At 42.1% G+C, this 18,583-nt stretch overlaps 1 protein-coding gene across 1 annotated transcript; it reads right to left on the bottom strand.

The window, feature by feature from the left end:
* Positions 1–150: 150 nt before the first annotated feature.
* On the bottom strand, positions 151–15,750 carry MRPS22 (mitochondrial ribosomal protein S22). Its single transcript, XM_006759825.2, is given in 8 exon segments — positions 151–285; positions 1,237–1,345; positions 4,121–4,266; positions 6,202–6,285; positions 6,598–6,741; positions 8,510–8,674; positions 9,721–9,884; positions 15,547–15,750. Coding segments are annotated over 8 exon segments (1,080 nt in total). The 5' UTR covers positions 15,719–15,750; the 3' UTR covers positions 151–189.
* Positions 15,751–18,583: the final 2,833 nt, after the last annotated feature.

Genomic DNA, 18,583 nt, shown 5'->3' with positions numbered 1-18,583 from the left:
GTATGTGATTAGGGAAACTAACATCACTCTCCAATATCCCTGGTGCGGTCATAAGTTTTTTTGTGGTAGGGCCACTATTGGGAACTCCAAATTGTAAGTACCTTGACAATTTTAAACACTCAGCTCAATCGATATTAACACGAAAGCTAGTTAGTATTTAGCAAAATGAAATTTATTTGAAAAATATTTTCAGGAAGCTACAGATTGGCTAATGGAAGCTTCTTGATAAGCTTGTAGTGTTAATTCTATATATGCTCCGTTCTGTGCTTCTGTTTTTGCAAAAACCTGTTTAAATGGGAAAAAAAAGTTTTTAACTTTATACTAGTTTTGAGACATTTCTGTAATAGCAGAGCACCAGTTTAAAAAGCCTTCCAAGTTTCACAATTTTTTTCCTGATTATAAAGCAATAAGCATACTGCAGAGACAGAAAAACAGTATCCAGCACAGTTAAGCAATACTAATTTTAAACACCAGAAGTGCCCTACCACGGCTGCCCTCTTTCAGAAAACCTGACATTGCACCTTCTGCTAGATAAAATGAAAACCATTATGTTCAAGTTTCCCTTGGGTCAGAAATTTTTTTCAAGAGAAATCAGAAGATTAGAGAATGTTTCTACAAAAGCATTTTGCTTTATCTGGCTTATCACAGAAAACCAGTGTTTGTACTGCAGTCTCTCTCTGCTCCTCTTAGACTGTTCACATCCTGGTTGCTTTAGTCTTAGTAATAAGCTGTATAACTACTTTGCAAATGCATAGATTGGGATAGAAGCCAGAGTCACAAAACAATGTCTATTCTGAGCATTAGAAGAGATGAAAATTACACAATGATCGCCCCTTCCTAAAAAATTTTATCAACTCTCAACATTTTACAGAGGAACATGTGTAAGCCCATGATTTGAGACATCTGCAGTTCAAAACAATAATGCAACTGAGGCTTGGTACATACAAGCACCACCATCTCCCCTTCTGGACACCTGAATAAGAAGGTGGCCCATGCACTGGGGACATGGACCACCAGGCCCTGCTGGTGATTTCATCAGATGATAGTACTTCTCCAATACCAGCTGCAACTTCTCCAGCCCATCGGTGTTTCTAGTGTCCAGGCTGAAGAAATATGGGGGCTCTAATCACTATTTCCAGACCACAGACCTGGTTAGTTACTATTACATATGACGTACTTTAGAATTCTTCCCAACTTAGTTACCCCCCAACAGTTAGTGTGGAAAAGTCCCTTTACCTTAATTAAATGTAACCCCTCAGCAGCCTGCTCCTTGGCCTCTTGAGCTGACTGGCCATCTGGATGGAGGATATGGTACAGCTGGACCAAGCTGGTGGCATCCTCGACTCTAGAGAGAAAGGGTTTACTCTTTTTCTCCGTTTGCTCAGTCCTATAAAAGGGTGTACCTACTTAAAACTAAATTACATGTCAAGTTTCCCTTGGGCCAGAAAATTTTTTTTTAATCCTTCAGTTTTATATTTTCAAAGGCATTTTCAGGGAAATTAGCTAATTTAGAGTTCATACCAATTCTGCAGTAGGTAGGGCAGGAGTCTCTACAGACAGTTCCCAATTAATAAAGTGAATGTATTCTAAAAGTGGCTGTATTCTTGGAAGCAGCATCATTTTTCATAGAAACAACATTGCAATGGTAGATGATTCCTGGGCCAGCCCCCTTCACCTGCAGATGATGTAATCCAACTCAGAGGGCAGGAATATACCAGAGGCTGATGGTAAGGGATGCTCAAAGCCACTGCCTGTAAGTATTAGCGGTGACATCTCCTACTAAAAATTTTCATTGAGACTCAACTAATAGATAAGTGCCTCTATTAGAAGCCTCCTAGGAGTCCAAGGAAAGACTCACAGGAACCCATTAGTTAAAAATTAGCATCCTAGTGAAGCAATTTGAAATTATGCACATCAAATGAAGGAAAGCCAGAACAAGAATTCAGGATTGTACTTAAATTTTCATCAACATTAAAACTTCCCTATGCTTCACCAAACAGTCACTAACTTCTCACATAGTCAACAACTTCCTCCTGTTTGCCACCTCAAAGCTAAGAGGATATTTAAAAATAACTCTTCTAATATGCTTGTGCTCTGAGGCTCTGCTGTGTACTGGCTTCTGGCTGGGGTGGAGGACACCCTAATGCAGTGATCCTGCTTTCCTATTACCTGAGCTGGGGGTAGAGGGTGGAGTGACTTAGGAGCAGGTAAGGAATTCCTTAAGCCTTAGAGAAATGCTCAGGGCTTATCCCAAGGTCCATCCACCCTAAAAGCTGTCCCCTGGGGGAACTGAGAAACCAGACCTGCTCATATAGTAACATTTTCCAGGGGAAAAACATTCAGAAATGTTCATTATAAATCTATTCTGCTTGTTATAGTCTAACAAAGTTCAATATATATGACAACAAAATACTTCCTCAAAATATAAACTTAATTCCCTTTAGAGCTTTGTATATGTTAGAATCACGTTTAGTTTTTGTATAGCAGAATCATGTTCAGGGCTTCATTACATTCATGCTAAAGTATAATTCCTATGTGCCACAGAATAATTTAGCTTCACACACAGCCCATATTTGAAATTTAAAAAAATAGTGTACATGTTCAAAAAGATTTTAGAAGACTCTCAATTCAAAACTAACAATGGGCCCTGGCCAGGTGGCTCAGCGCATTGGACACACCAAAAGGTCATGAGCTCAATTCCCAGTCAGGGCATGTACAGGAGGCAAGTGATCAATGTTTCTCTTTTTCTTTAAAAATCAACATGTCCTCAGAAATGTTTGCAGATTCCAAATTCTGGCCTGGGCTCCATTCAGTGAGGGCATGCACCCTCTACTGGCTCACCTGGGATTTGCAGCAAGCTGTTCAGAATCCCACACAAGTTTTACTTATGCAGAGTAGCAAAGGTTAACTCAGTACACAGAAGAACTCCTTCCCCATATGCAAATAAATTGCCCCAGATGTCATAATGATATCACTGTATCACCTGTACACCTTGACAAAAAATGTTAATTTTCAAAGACATTTCTGTCCGTTGCTCTAATGTCTTATAAAAAAAAGTTATACTGTTTCTGTAGTAACATACTTTGAGAATGATTACATTTCAGAAACTAAGAAAATTCATTCACAGGTGATGTCAAAGCGAATGCACCTAAAGGCAGTTCACTTGAAGCATCCTCATGACCACCAGCCAGGCCTCTGCTTATGTGGGATGAAGGTGTGTATAGTCCTGCCTTCTACACTGGATTGCACGACACATGCTGAAGTGCGCTGGCTGGACATCACCTCCGGTTAGGAGGAATGCTGTTTCTATGAGAAATGATGCTGATTTCAAATATGGACTGCACTTTAGACAATGCCTATGGCACCTTCTAATTACAAATGCTTTACCTTCGTACGAATGGTTCAGATTACACGGTGGATACTCTGAGTCAAAACGCCTTGGTCTGAAGATAGCAATAAACCACCTTCTGAGTTCAGTAAGGGCTTTTTGTGGAAAGTTGACTTTCTTAGTACAGCCATGCTGATTTCTTTTCCTTGTTATTTTGGCCTTTCTAACCCAATCAACAGAAATATATCCCCCCAAAATTTCAATTCTACCACAAGTTATAAAGTACACTATTTCAGCTAAGAAGGCTGAGCACATACCAGTCTACATGCTAAAATACAACAGACATTCATTTCATGCGACTTTGAAAAATACAACCTTTTCAATGCCTCAATCTTACAAAAGCAAGAGATATAAAAAAATGAGTATTTCCATAAATTAAGTGATGACTTCTACTGAAAAGCCCTAAGAGGAGTCCTACCAGAAAACAAGCACACTGGCCCTCTTCCCCCCAGACCCCCGAGCATCGGGCATGCCGGGTATCAGTCAATAGCCAGGGCACACAGAACAGATCAGAGCCACTTACTCTTTCAAAGAATCTAGCTCTGTTTACACAACACAGAAGCAAACCCAGAAAACTGGGTTGTGCTGGAAGAACAAACCCATAAATAAACTGAGGTAAGTGAAAGCTATTTGTCACTGGACAGTACACTTATCACTGGAAAAATAACAGCTTAAATACAGATTCACTTTAATGGTAATAAGAATTTACTTAGGAATTAAGATTATACTTACAAATCTCTCTGAATCTGGTCAATCAGTAAACCATCAATCTTTTTCTTATTTACAAAATACCAAGCCATTCCACCAAAATGTCTTGTTGAACGTAAAAGGTCATATTTTCCATGTTTATCTATATCTTCATAGGTCTGATGATGAACCTATCCACATAAGATGTGTATTTTTTTTAGAAAAATAAAAAGAAGTGAGTGGCATTACTGGATATACATTTACTAGCCTGAGTACTGCCCGAGAAAGTATCAGTAAAATCAGCTCTACTTAATCTGTCTCCACTATCACTAACCAAAAGATGATTTAGACCCAACCCTCCACTGCAGACACAAATGGCAGCCTGGAACAAGTGTGCCAACCATTTATAACCAGATCAATTACTTTTCAGCAGCCAAGCACTATTTATGAAGCACACACATAGAGAAACCACTGGAAATAATGGACCATTATTTCTTGGTCACTGGCGGGAGAAAAGAAATCAAGAATATTCTTTCACTCCTCTTCCTTCCCCCCCATCTTGTCAACTACCCTATCCCATCAAGTACTATATACTATCCATCTTATTAACTAACATTCCTTGAGTCCTTGATCTTCCGAAATGAAGACTTTGATGAGGGCATTCCTATGTTCAAAGGCTTCCTCCTGACTGAAGTCCAGGTTCCTCAGCCTAGCATCTAAGGCAGGGGTGGGCAAAGTTTTTGACTCGAGGGCCACAATGGGTTCTTAAACTGGACCGGAGGGCCGGAACAAAAGCATGGATGGAGTGTTTGTGTGAACTAATATAAATTCAAAGTAAACATCATTACATAAAAGGGTACGGTCTTTTTTTTTTTAGTTTTATTCATTTCAAACGGGCCGAATCCGGCCCGTGGGCCGTAGTTTGCCCACGGCTGATCTAAGGTCACCTGTGATAGGGCCCCATCTACCCCTCTAGTCTAATCCTGAACACCCCCTACATATACACTGTGTATACAGCCACACCAGATGATTGGTCATTTCTCAGGCATACATTGTTGTTTCCTGCCGTTTTATACTGTACCCTCTACCTGAAACACCTCTCCTCACCCAACTCCACTCACCATAATGTCCCCTGCCCTTTTAGAACCCTCTAAGAAACTTATGAAGGCCCTACCTGGTTTGGCTCAGTGGATAGAGCGTCGGCCTGGGGACTGAAAGGTCCCAGGTTCGATTCCAGTAAAGGGCATGTACCTTGGTTGCAGGCACATCCCCAGTAAGGGATGTGCAGGAGGCAGCTGATTGATACTTCTCTCTCTTCGATGTTTCTAACTCTCTATCCCTCTCCCTTCCTCTCTGTAAAAAATCAGTAAAATCTTTTTTTTTTTTTTAAAGAAACCTATGAAGCCTTTCCCAACAGCACTTTGTAACCTCTTAGCACCTAACATCATGGACTAAGGTGAAAATTATCTGTAAGCTTATGTAGCACCCTTCCCCACAATCCTTTCTGGACTGCAAGCTTTGACACAGCACACACTATCCTAGCTGATGTCATCATCTGTACTATCTACAATACTACCTTACACATAAAAGGTGCTTCAGTGATTAAACATACTGCATTTTGGTAAATTTTAAGTAACTTTGTTCCTTTATGATAAATTGAAAAAAGAACAGACTTTGGCCATCACTCACTAGCTGTACAACTTTTAGCAAGCTACTTTTTAAAAATATATGTATTTTATTGATTTCAGAGAGGCAGGGAGAGGGAGAGATAGAAACATCAAAAAAAAAAGGAAAGAAACATCAATGATGAGAGGGAATCATTAATCGGCTGCCTCCTGCATGCCCCCTATAGGGGATTGAGTCCACAGGCCGACACTCTATCTACTGAGCCAAACCGACTAGGGCAGGCTCCTTAACTCTTCAAACTTCAATTTTCTCATCCTTAACTCAAGGGTATTGTAAGGATAAAATATGTTAAACATCAGGTCCTTCCTTGACAGGTGTTCAGGTATTTCCTTTCTCCTCCCCCTGTATCAAAGCTTATAACTTCACTCATTTGCTATATTAAAAGCCTTACTCATAACCATACTTAAGCTCATACTTTAGAAACTAGAAAATATACTCACTTTGATATAGTCAGCAGAATCTGGCTCAAACTGGGCCACACAGAGATTAAGGACATCAGCATGCCGGTCCTGACTGTACATGGTCTAAAACCACACAGCAGAGTTGGAATTAGATGAGAACAACATGAAAGTTCAACACTTATCCTGATGCCATGACAGGCATGCCCATCCACATACAGGTGACATCTGTGCCCATCAAGAGGTATCCAGAAATAACACAGGCTTTGTGGCTGTTACATCTGCATTCAAATCCCAGCCACTAGATAAATAACCCTAGTTGAGTTATCATTGGAAATGTTTGTGTGTTTATCAAAGCAAAATGCCCAGGAGCACCAGAGTCAACTGTTTCAGCAAAGAATCCGTCACCACTGACTCTATGAAACCAAGTCGCCTTACCTTAAGATTTTCTTCCTTGAAAATTATTGGTGTTAAAGTTTTCCGACCTTCCTTGGGGAAATAAACTTGTATCATCCGGTCCCGTTCTTCCCAAGAGGCTTTGCGTAGTGTGCCACTTGGTTCTCTGACGACAATAAAACGCTCCTGAAATAGAAAATATAATCAAGGATGAGTTTATGAGGATTTATCTTCAGTTCTAGGTCCCACTAAACACCATTATGAGAATAATTTGCAAACAGCAATATAAGGTACAACTGGGAAACATGAAATGCAATCATGTGCATATTTCAATGATAATTTCAAATCTCAAAGACTTGGCTAAGATTTGATACTTCCTTCACTAATTACTGCTGGGCCTCTGACAATCAGAAATCTAAAATGAAAGTATGACTAAGTGCCAACCAGGTCCTAAAGTGAGTCCAATACATAAAATGCTTCAACTAAAAATTCCTGATCTGAGATTCATCTAAATGCACTTCAGATGAAGAAAGTACTATGAAACCTTTTCAAATTGTTTCATTTCCCTATGCCAGTGTCTCACTTAAACAGACTTTCCTACTGTATGATCTACGTTGAAAGTCCTGGGAATAAAAAGAACAAACCCAAAGATGTGTCAAGCTGACGGGTCCACCTGCCTCTGGTCTCTCCACTCTTCCAACTGCCAAGTCCCAGACCATGGGATCACTTCCACTGAACTCCACTACGCTCTGTACCACTCAACTGACAGTGTATCCTGTGCGAGATTCTTAACACTTCTCAGATATTGTTAATATTGGAAAAGGGCAGGGATTTATGTGATCATAATTCTTTGCAACACCCAGAGTAACTTACACAGGGCTTTGCATACTATATAGCAGAAAATTGGTACATATCTAATCAAATTAACCAGATGGTACTGACTCATCTTTTCAGAGTTAGTAAAGAGTATCTGAACATGTTTTGAGGATAATATAATTAAAACTTTCAATCAAGCACTAGAAATAGAAAAAAATGTCAAAATAACAATTATTCCTCAAAATTATTTTGGTAATTTGAATTCCAAGTTCCCTTTTCCCTTACAGGTTACAGAATGCTCCCACAAACTAGTCTTCGGAGCACTGCAAATATTTATTAAAGCAACCCAAAGCAAACATTATAATTAAAATGAAACTCTGTGATGTGTACAGATCAGGTATATGGTGGTTCACGTACAAACATGGACACTGCTCAAATCCTGTCTTCTAACTTATCAACCATGTGTGATAAAGAGGCTAACATGGGGTAGCCCTTTCCCAACCCTCCCATATGTAATACTCTACTGCATTTTGTGGGCTGAATTGTAAATGACTCTTTTTACTCTTTACTTGAAAAGGCTCAAAGACAAAACTGATATAAGTAGCAGAGTCTCTTTTTGGAATTGACAGTTGAGGGAAGAGGAGGAAGAATAAAAACCACAGCAGAAGTGGTGCCGTCTGGGAATTATCTGGGGAATATGCCATTCTTACTGCGAATTCTGAAAAATGAAAATGCTTTGGGCAGTCTGCGTTTTTGGTGTCATCAGGTACTTACAAGAAAGAAACACTCCATCTTTTCAAACAGCGTCAGCTACGGAAGCCAGTCTAACCTGGGCAGAAAGGATCTCCCTGCTCCCATTGCCTTGAAGACTCTGCCCTGGTTCTATCTCAGCACACGTGTCTCCTTCCTCGCAGTCACCCTGGCATATACTGTGTTCGGAATGTGTGGGGATGGTAACATGATGTGGGGCTGCTCTGCATTCCTCTTCCTTAAGCCGTATCTTCCGGAAGGTTCTCCCCACAGAAATTCTGGTTTGGAAGATTCAAACTGGGTCACATGATGTTGACCCTTGTCCTTCAGTCCCATCTCCACATAGTATTTCAAACAGAAATGATTTCTTTATGAGACATATACTCACCCGGTGTGGTATGCTATATGATATATCGGTAAACACGTATTTGGCTGTTTCTGTTCCTTCCAAAATCTTATCTTCAGCTAACACGTCATTTATTGGCGTACGCTATTCCAGAACCGGTGGCATTTTTAATCGTACTTTCGCTGCCTCAACTGCCTTTCTTGTAGCCTAATGAAGTAAAATATTTGTTAAGGAAAGCCACTTGACTACAAACCAAAGGACCATCTGACAAAAGCGAACATTAATCAAAAACACTAAGGACTGCAAAGAGAAGAAGCCAGAGCCATGAATCAGTGAGTGGGCTCCGGGGCCCTGGCTTTGCCTCTGTGGAATGGCTGAGAGAACCAGCTTTAGGCTCAACCATTCTCTAAACCAGCGGTCGCCAACCTTTTGGACCTCACGGACTACGGGTGGTCCGCTGAGGCGGAGCCAGGCCACAAAAGCTGCTTGAAATAGGACAGAGCATCTCCTTTATTGGGCTCTTGCTATGTGCCAGATATTGTTCAAATACTCTGAATGTATTTGGCCCACAACTACGTTACGGTGCTATTGTTACCTCATTTTATGAGCAAGAAAACAGGCACACAAATGTTAAGCAAATTGCTAGGAAGTTGCAGCACTGGGATTTGAACCTAGACAACCCAAGTCCACGCTCTTAACCACTGACCGTACTGCTCCACTGAAAGGGGAACTTTCACTCTTTGTGTGATATGCCATTGGATATTTGAATTTTTGCTATGATTATAAATTACTTTTGAGTTAGAAAGAAGAGCGATTGTGCTTCATGTGTTCATACATTGAAGCCTTCTCCACAAATACCCAGGACGCCAGGAGGACCCTGCTGCCCGAGCAGGAAGCTATTCAGAAGGATCTCATAATCACACCAAAGTTTCAGCCTCAAAGCAGTTCACAATTACTTCTCCAGGAAGGAGGCTGGAGCAGGCTGGGCAAAGGAAGAATGCTCAGGCTGGTTTTGGAGCAGGGGCGGCTCTGCTTGAACACCCAGATGCCTGACCCACATGCCCCAGTCTGCCTAATTTTTGGCCATGCTTCCTGATCCTCCACCTACCAGCTCATATTTCTTCTCTCAGCTCTGTGCCTGGAATTCCCCCCTCATTAGTGCCTGTGGAAGAACATGTATCATCTGGAGGGGTCTTTAAATACCTTAGCCCTTTAAAGAAAGGTAGTCTACAAATATTCCTGCATTCATGTACCTCTTCCAACTGCTCCTGAGTCATTAGCTTGTAGGTTGGTGGCTTCAGTTCTTGGATAGCTGGCTTAAAAGTCTTCTGCAAATTCAAGCCTGTCATCTTGGTGAGTATTCTTTGGACTTCTTCATCCATAAATGTAGGTTTCTTGATCTCAGAGCTACCAGATTCTGTTAAAATGATTTTAGCAAATAAGAAATGGAAAGAAATTACAAGCCAGCAAGACTTCTAAATAGAAAAGTTAAAAATAAAAAATGATTAACACAATGTCTACCTCAACACATAATGCTAGTACTTATGATATCCATTTATTGATTCATTCCTTCATTTAAAATTTACTGAATATTCACAATGATAAAGATATAGTTTCTGCCATTTAAAAGGTACGCAAAGTCTAGTGGAGGAAGCAACAGGAAAAAAGTAATGAATGTAATATTATTAATAATAATAGTTGCTTTCATTTATAGGTTATCTCCTATATGCCAGAATTACATACATTTTCAGGAATGCTTAGAGCAGCCCACAAAACAGGCACTGATATCCCAATTTCATAAATGAGGATACTGGAGCATGCCTAAAGACCTAGCTATTAAGTGATAGAGCCAGACCCTAAACCAAGCCTATATGAATTCCATCGACTGTGGTGCTCCTCAGTGTAAAACTACAGACTAGAGAGGCATGGAGAGTTGTGTGACTGAGGAAGGAATTCCACATAGCCTGGGAGCATGCAGGGTGTGATGGGATCAAAAGATGGCTTCCCAGGGGCCTCAATAGGGCCAAGAAAAAAGGGACGAAAATTCTAGGCTGAGGGGTTGCAGCTAGGAAAGAGAGGCCTGGATTGGGCATGACACTGAAGAGGCCATCTGGTGTCCTGGAAGAGCCCTGGACCAGAGAGGAGACCCAGATCTCAGTGCTGCCCCAGGCAGTTTTCCTATCCCCTTGCCTAACCCCTAGTTCCACTTCCATTAAAAAAAAAAAAAAAAAAAGTCATTCCTTCCCGGCCACCTCTTCCACCTCTTCCTCTGCTCGTCTTGTAAATGCTGGTATCCTGAGGATTCTGAACTACACCCTTCTTCGCTCCCTTCTCATTCTCAGTGATGACCTCCTGGCTCCTATTACTTCTGTATGCAGGAGACTCTCCAATCTGAATCTCCAGCCAAGATCATCTTGCATCCACATACCCAATGAACACTGCACATGCACTTCAATATTATTGAAACCCTGTCTTAAACCTGCTTTTCCTACATTCCCTGTCTTACAGGATCCAGTAGGTCCTGTGAGCCAGATACCTTATGGTCATCCCTGATTCACGCCTTGCCTAAAGCCGCCGCAGTAACAGTAATAACAGCTAACATTTGTTGGATATTTACTATGGGCCAGAGCTTCCTGAGCTAAGTATTAGCACATTTAATCTTCACAACAACCTCGTAAATACTATGATTATCCCCATTTTACAAGAAAAGACACTGACAGAACATACTGCCTATCACACCTCATAAATTTTCTTCAATCCTCCATTTCCACTGCCTCTACCCTAGTCAAAGCCATCCTCATCTCTTGCCTTAGCCTCCTTACCAGTCTCCCTGTCTCCTTCTGACTCCACTATAAACCATTCTCCAAAAAATACATAGTAAACTCTTTAAAATGCAATCTAAACAATAGAAAAGATGAACAAAACAACAACTGATTATTTGGAAAGATAAACAAAATTGACAAACCTTTAGCTACACTAACCAAAGAAAAAAAGAACCCAAATCAAACTGGACAACCTAAAAGAAATGGAAAAAATTCTTAGAAATATACATCCTAGATTAAATGAGAAAGATAATCATACACTTTACAAACTGTTCCCCTGATAATTACAGTACCAACCTAGCACCATACATAATTATTGACTATATTTCCTATGCATTTGCACCCCCATGACTATTTTGTAACTACCAATCTGTACTATGGTGTACACCTGAAATTAATATAAAATATTAAGTGTAAACTGTAACTGACTTTTTAAAAATTAAAAAAATCAGAATAGACCAATTACTAGTAAGGAAATATGTCTTCACAGGTGAATCATACTAGATATTTAAAGAATTAACGCCAATCCTTTTCAAATTCTTCCCAAGATTGGAGAGGAGGGAACATTTCCAAACTCATTTTATGAAGCCAGCATTATCCTGATAAGTAAGCCAGAAAAGAACACTAACAGAAAACTACAGGCCGATATTCTCTGCAAAAATTCTCAATAAAATACCAGTAAAATGATTTCAGCTGCACATTAAAAAGATCATTCACCATGATCGTGTGGGTTTTATCCTTGGGGTGCAAGGGTCCCCAGGCCATATCAGTTGTGTGAGCAAAGGAAACCAAAATACTCAATGAAATACATCAATGTGATACATCACATTAATAGAATGAAAGAATCACATGATCCCTTCAATAGATGCAGAAAATGCATGTGACAAAATTCAACATCTATTCATGATAAAAACGCTTAACAAATTAGGTATAAAAGGAACATACATCAATATAATAAAGGCCATATATGACAAACCTACAGCTAACATACTCAGTGGTGGAATGTAAAAGGCCTTTCTTCTAGGATCAGGAACAAGAAAGGGGTACCACCCTCATCTCTGCTACTTGTTAGTACAGGAAGTCCTAGCCAGAACAATTAGGCAAAGGGGAAAAAAAAGGGAAAAAAAAAGAAACAGAACTGGAAAGGAAAAAATAAAATTGTCTCTATTTGCAGATGACATGATTTTATATATTAAAAATTCTATATAGAAAATACACCAAAAAAAGTACATCTAATCAACAAATTCAGTAAGTTGCAGAACACAAAATTAATATTAAAAAGCAATAGCATTTCTATACACTAACAAATTTCCTGAAAAAGAAACTTAAAAGTGATCCCATTTATAACATCATCAAAAAGCAACAAAATAGTAAGGAGGTGAAAACAGAAAACTACAAGGCAATATCCTCTGCAAAAATTCTGTAGTTTTCTATACTGAAAACTATAAAACTGAGGAAAGAAATCGAGGAAGACACAAATTAATGAACAGGTAGCTGTGTTCATGGGTTGAAAGAATTAATATTGTTAAAATGTCCATACTACCCAAACAGATCTAGATTCAATGGAATCCCTATCAAAATTCTTATGGCATTTTTCCCAGTTTTTTAAAAAGATTCCAATTGCATTTTTTTTTACAGAAACAGGAAAAATCCTAAAATTTATACAGCACTACAAAAGACCCTGGTCAGCCAGAGCAATCGTGAGAAAACAAAGTGGGAGGCATCACACTTCCTAATTTCAAGCTATACTATACACCACTGAGTATGCTAGCTGTAGGTTTGTCATATATGGCCTTTACAGTAATCAAGCCGGTATGTTACCAGCATATGAACAGATACACAGACCCATGGATCAGAATCGAGAGCCCAGAGATAAGCCCAGCATGCTAGTACCTGGTCAGCTAACATTTGACAAGGGAGCTAAGAATACGCAACAGAGAAATAACAGACTCTTCAATAAATGGTGCTGAGAAAATGCATAATCACATGTAGACTGTCTTATACCACTCACAAAAACTAACTCAAAATGGATTAAAGACAAATAAAAGGCCAGAAACCATAAAAGAAGAAGAAAATGTTGGAGAAAAGCTCCTTGACACTGGTCTTGGCAATGATTTTTTAATAACACCTAAAGCCCAGGCGGTAAATTAAAAAATAAACAAATGGAACAAAATCAAACTAAATAGCTCTGCACAGCAAAAGAATCGATTAACAAGATAAAAAGAGTTGTAAAAAAAAATAAAATATATTTAAAAAAAAATAAGATAAAAAGACAACCTACGAAATGAGAAAAAAATATTAGCAAACCATATAGTTGTTATGGAGTTAATATCCAAAATATATAAAGAACTCATACAACGCAATAGCAAAATACAAAAAAATCCAATAAAAAAAAAATGGGCAAAGGACCTAAATAGATATTTTCCCAAAGAGGACCTGATATATAAATGACCAATAGTACATGAAAAGATGCTCAACGTCACTAATCACCAGGGAAATGCAATTCAAAGCCACAATGAGCTATCACCTCACACCTGTTAGAAAGGCTAGCCTCAAAAAGACAAGAGATGAACAGATGCTGGCAAGGATGTGGAGAAAAGGGAGCCCTGTGCACTGTTAGTGGGACTGTAAACTGGTACAGCCACTATGCAAAACAGTGTGGAGGCGCCTCAAAAAATTAACTATGGAACTGCCATTTGACCAAGTGGTCCCGAAAGAAAGCATGCACCCCTATGTTCACAGCAGCACAATTTACAACAGCTAAGGTCTGGAAACAGCCCAAGTGCCCAGCAGTAGACCAGTGGATAGAAAACTGGGGTACATTTACACCCTGGAAGACCACGCGGCCAAGGGAGCCCTGTGCACTGTTAGTGGGACTGTAAACTGGTACAGCCACTATGCAAAACAGTGTGGAGGCGCCTCAAAAAATTAACTATGGAACTGCCATTTGACCAAGTGGTCCCGAAAGAAAGCATGCACCCCTATGTTCACAGCAGCACAATTTACAACAGCTAAGGTCTGGAAACAGCCCAAGTGCCCATCAGTAGACCAGTGGATAGAAATCTGGGGTACATTTACACCCTGGAAGACCATGCGGCCGTAAAAGCGAATTCTGCCCCCTTTCCCATCTTCACCTCCTCTACCGCCCTTTCTCCCTCACCTGCCTCCCTCACGCCCCCTTCAAAAGCTGCTCCTACCATGAACCTTGTCTTGGTATAAATAGCATCGCTCTCCACTCAACCGCTCAAGCTAGAAACTTGAGCGACAACGCTGATTTCTCTTTTTAAACCAGTGGTTCCCAACGCGGGGCACATACCCCACAGGGGGGCAATTTGGTTTTTACGGGGGGGGGGATTCGAAAATAAGTTATTAACAGTGAATTTTTTGTTTCTTATGGTTCTAGGGGCCTCCTATACAGACTATAAATATATATTGTGACATATTTATGCATTTCAGTTCTCTATTACACGTTTTGAAACTTTATTTGCTATTTTTTCATATTGCTTCATATTACTTTTTAAACCATTTCTTAGTGATTTCTTCCTCAGTACTTCAACTGTCCTTTCGTTCTTTTAGCTTTCTCCTTCATGGATGCCGTGCTCTTAGCACAGGCACCGCTGCTTGTTTAGAAAAGTTAATAGCCTCCTGGCTTTCTCCATGTGAACAGCAGTTCACTTTTTAAATAAGAATTTTATGTCCCGGGTTGGGGGAAGGCATCCGTATTTCTTAGATACTCAGATGGGGCATGGCCAAAAAAAAAAAAGGGTGGGAACCACTGCTTTAAACCTAGATCCAGCGTCATAACGAACCCTTCTCATCACTCCTGCCTCCGAAACTGGGTCCCAAACTACCTGCGATGTCTTATTGCCGGACTTTTGCTTATGCTGTTTCCGCCACTTGCGATGCTTCTTTTCTCCCTCGTATGGTTAACCGGGTCTCCGCTTTGGTCATAACCATTCCAGGAACTAAAAACTTTCCGGGAACCCCTCCCTGCCCTGCCGTCCTGGTTTGAATCCCAGTCTGACGTGCGTCCCCCCGGCCACTTTCCCAAGGGACCATGAGTTCCTCGGGGAAAACCCGTGCAAAGAGCTGCTGGTTAAGTGGATAAACCAACGAGCTAAAGCTGGAAACGACAAACCCTGCCGTTACACAGAGCGAGCCGACAGGTGTAAGCGCGCCCGGCGGGAGGCGCGGGGGGAGGTGGGGCTCCGCGTGGGGCTCCAGGACGCGCCAGCCGACCTCGGGCAGGTCACTTACCGGCCTCGGAGCCGAGCCAACGGCATGGCATTCCCGCCCCGCAGGGCCCTGGCAGCGGCTGGAGCAGGGCGCCAGGCTGGGGCCGAGCCCGGACCCGAACACAGACCCTTTCCGCGCCCCGAGGACCTTTCAGGAGGCTCCAAGGCAACACGGACGCTCTGAAGGCCGCCATAATTATCCGGGGCGCTGGCGCCGGAGGCTGCTGGGAGCAACCTCGGTCTCGCGCGGTTCCTACGGCATTCTGGGAAATGAAGTCCGGAGGAGGAAGCCCGGCGCCGTGCAGCTTCTGGGCCCTTTATAGGTTGTTTCTGTAAACTGCTTGTTCACACGTGAAAGTGTTCGTGTCCTTCTCTATGCCTAGAGCCCTCTGTGCTCTTTTTCCTGGGCCTCCCTTCGTTTCCACGGCTCTAAATAGCCATTTCCTACCCAAACTTTTCCCCAGACCCAGTTTAAATCCGAGTGTCTATTCAGCTTCTCCATTCAAACTTCTCACAGACCCTATACCCCCAAATATAAGTCCTAGTCCAAGCCCTGATTGCCACCAGCACCATCCATCTCCCATCAACTCATACACTTTACTTTGTCTCTCAGAACCTTACTCTTTCCTTCATAGCCCTTTCTCAATTTGTGATGATTTTCCTCGTTTATCTGTACTTATTTTTCTCACCCATGAAGTTAGTGACTTTCTATATTTGATGATAACACCACCTAGCCTGGTACACCTATGTCCACAGCAAACATCTGTCCAATAAATGGCTTGATGAATGATTAAATGATCCTATTATTTTCGTTCCTGCTGTCCAAGATGTGCAGGTCTTGTTCCCCCCTGGCCATAGGTTGCTGCCTGGCTAAAGAAGGGTGTGAAGTAAACACTTGTTTGAATTAGCGGAACGGATAGACGCATCTTCTAATCTTACCTCCTTTCTCTGTTTATGACTTCGTTCCCTGCGGGTGGTGAAGGACAGAGCCCCAGGCTGGGTGCTGCACTCAGGCTGTGCTGTGCTTCCCAACACTTCCTTTGCACCTCAGTGAAGACAGGTGTCAGGGGAGTGGGATGCAGGCCTGGTGTCCCCGAGCCTGGCCCTTTCTCTGAGGATCAATCACCTCCTTTCCCAAAGCCACTGATGAGGGGACAGGCCTCAGTGGCTGTCACCACCCCCCCCGCCCCCCCGAACAGAACTGATTAGATAACGAGGGGCACCTAATGCAGGAGGAATGGGCCTATTGCTGTACTCATTCCCTACAGCCACGGTAACAAATGTGGTGGCTTAAAACAACAGGAATTTATTCTCACAGTTCTTGATGCCCGTGATCTGAAGTCAGCATCACTGATTCAAAGCATAGCAGAGCTGAGCTCGCTTCAGAGGCTCCAGGGGAGAATCCGTTCCTCCTCTCTTCCAGCTCCTGTGACTGCAAGCATCCCCTGGCTTATGGCTGCATCACCCAATCTCTGCCTCCATCTTCATATTTGCCTCACTCTGATACTAATACATATGATTACTATTAGGGCCCATCTGGTCATCCAAGATAATCTCCCCACCTTAGAATCCTTATCTTAATCACTTCTGCAAAGACCCTCTTTCCATAGACGGTATTAGGAGATAAATATCCTTTGAGGAAGAACATTTTTCAATCTACCACAGCTTTCCAGGCATCATGCAGATCTTCTCTCAATATTTCAAACTAACAGACACAGAAGCTATAGTTGATGGTAAAAGCTTGAAGCGAGTAACCTAATATTTAGAGTTTGTAGCAGCCTTTTTCAGCAATATGCTCTCTGCAGAGAAGGACAGGCAAATGGAGCAGAAGCAGAGATGGCCAACTATGAGGTTTGACAAAAGAGAGAGATGGAGGAAAGTGCTATCCTGGCCAGAGCCCCTCCCACTTTCCTTTCATTAACCTCCTTTACTTGGGCTACACAAAGTTTTACTGACACGGAGTAACCAAGATTCCTGGTTCCAGCTGGAACCTTGGGCAGACGCCCACATCTTTCAAAGCCTCAGTCCCTCTCCTGCAAAATGGGTATCATGGTAGTCCTTACCTTGCAGACTTTGAAGATAAAGTACTTTCAGGATCTGACGCCTGGAGCAAGAAGAGGGTGCAAGAGGGTCGTGTGGCAGCAAGTCGGCAACTTGTGAAGATCTGCAGAGGGAGAGCTGGAGAGAGTTACATGTTGATCAGTTAATATGCTCTTGTAAGCAACAGACATCTTTCCCGCCTAAAACTGAGATGGAGCTTATTGGAGAGATGTTGGGTGTCTCAGAGTTAAAGGGGAAGCTGAGCAGCCAAGCCTCAGGAAGTACGCGAAGACTAGAAGCTCCAGGGTCCCCAGAGGCAAGACTTCAAGAGAAATCTCTCCGGGAGGCTGCTTTGGTTCCCACTACAAGCTTCCATCAAATTCAAGTTCCTGGTGAGAGAAGCCGATTGGCCTGGTTGGATCCTATTCACCGGGTGGAATAGGGAGAGCTGGCCCTCTGACTGACAGTCCCAAAGACGCCTGCTGCATCTCCTGCTAGGACTCATCGGGCCACATCTGGGAGAGGGTCTGTGGGGCAAGAATGGCTCCTGTTATTTGTAAAACAAGAGTGTGGTGACTCTCATTACCCAACTGTCGGTAACTTTCCAGGGTCTGAACACTTCATTGCTTCCCCAAAGGGACTAGGATTTTGCCCTGGGCTTTTAGAATTCTTCAAGATGAGGGTGTGGGGATAGAAGTACAGGAGAGGGATGGCGAGAGAAGACAGGACCTGAGGGAGAAGGGTGACAGTCTGGACCAGCGGTCGCCAACCAGTGGTCCGTGAGGTCCGACCGCTGGTCTGAACTATCCAAGAACCCTGGGAACCTTGAGCAACACCTTGCAACTTCTCTGCCACCTTCAGAAACCGATCTTTGAGGCCTTCCCCAAGGGCCACATCTGCCTTTTACTCTCACCCAGAGGTAAAATTCCACCCCTGCTCCTGTTTGGAATCCAAAGCCCAGCCTGTTCCTACAGACACAAATTCCATGGCCAAAGCCCCTCTGTGGGCTGAGAAGGGGC

The sequence above is a fragment of the Myotis davidii genome, unplaced genomic scaffold (assembly GCF_000327345.1).
Source record: "Myotis davidii unplaced genomic scaffold, ASM32734v1 scaffold415, whole genome shotgun sequence".
Taxonomy (NCBI): Eukaryota; Metazoa; Chordata; class Mammalia; order Chiroptera; family Vespertilionidae; genus Myotis; species Myotis davidii.
The sequence above is the reverse complement of the archived record's forward strand: the minus strand, read 5'-3'. Positions and strand labels throughout refer to the sequence as shown.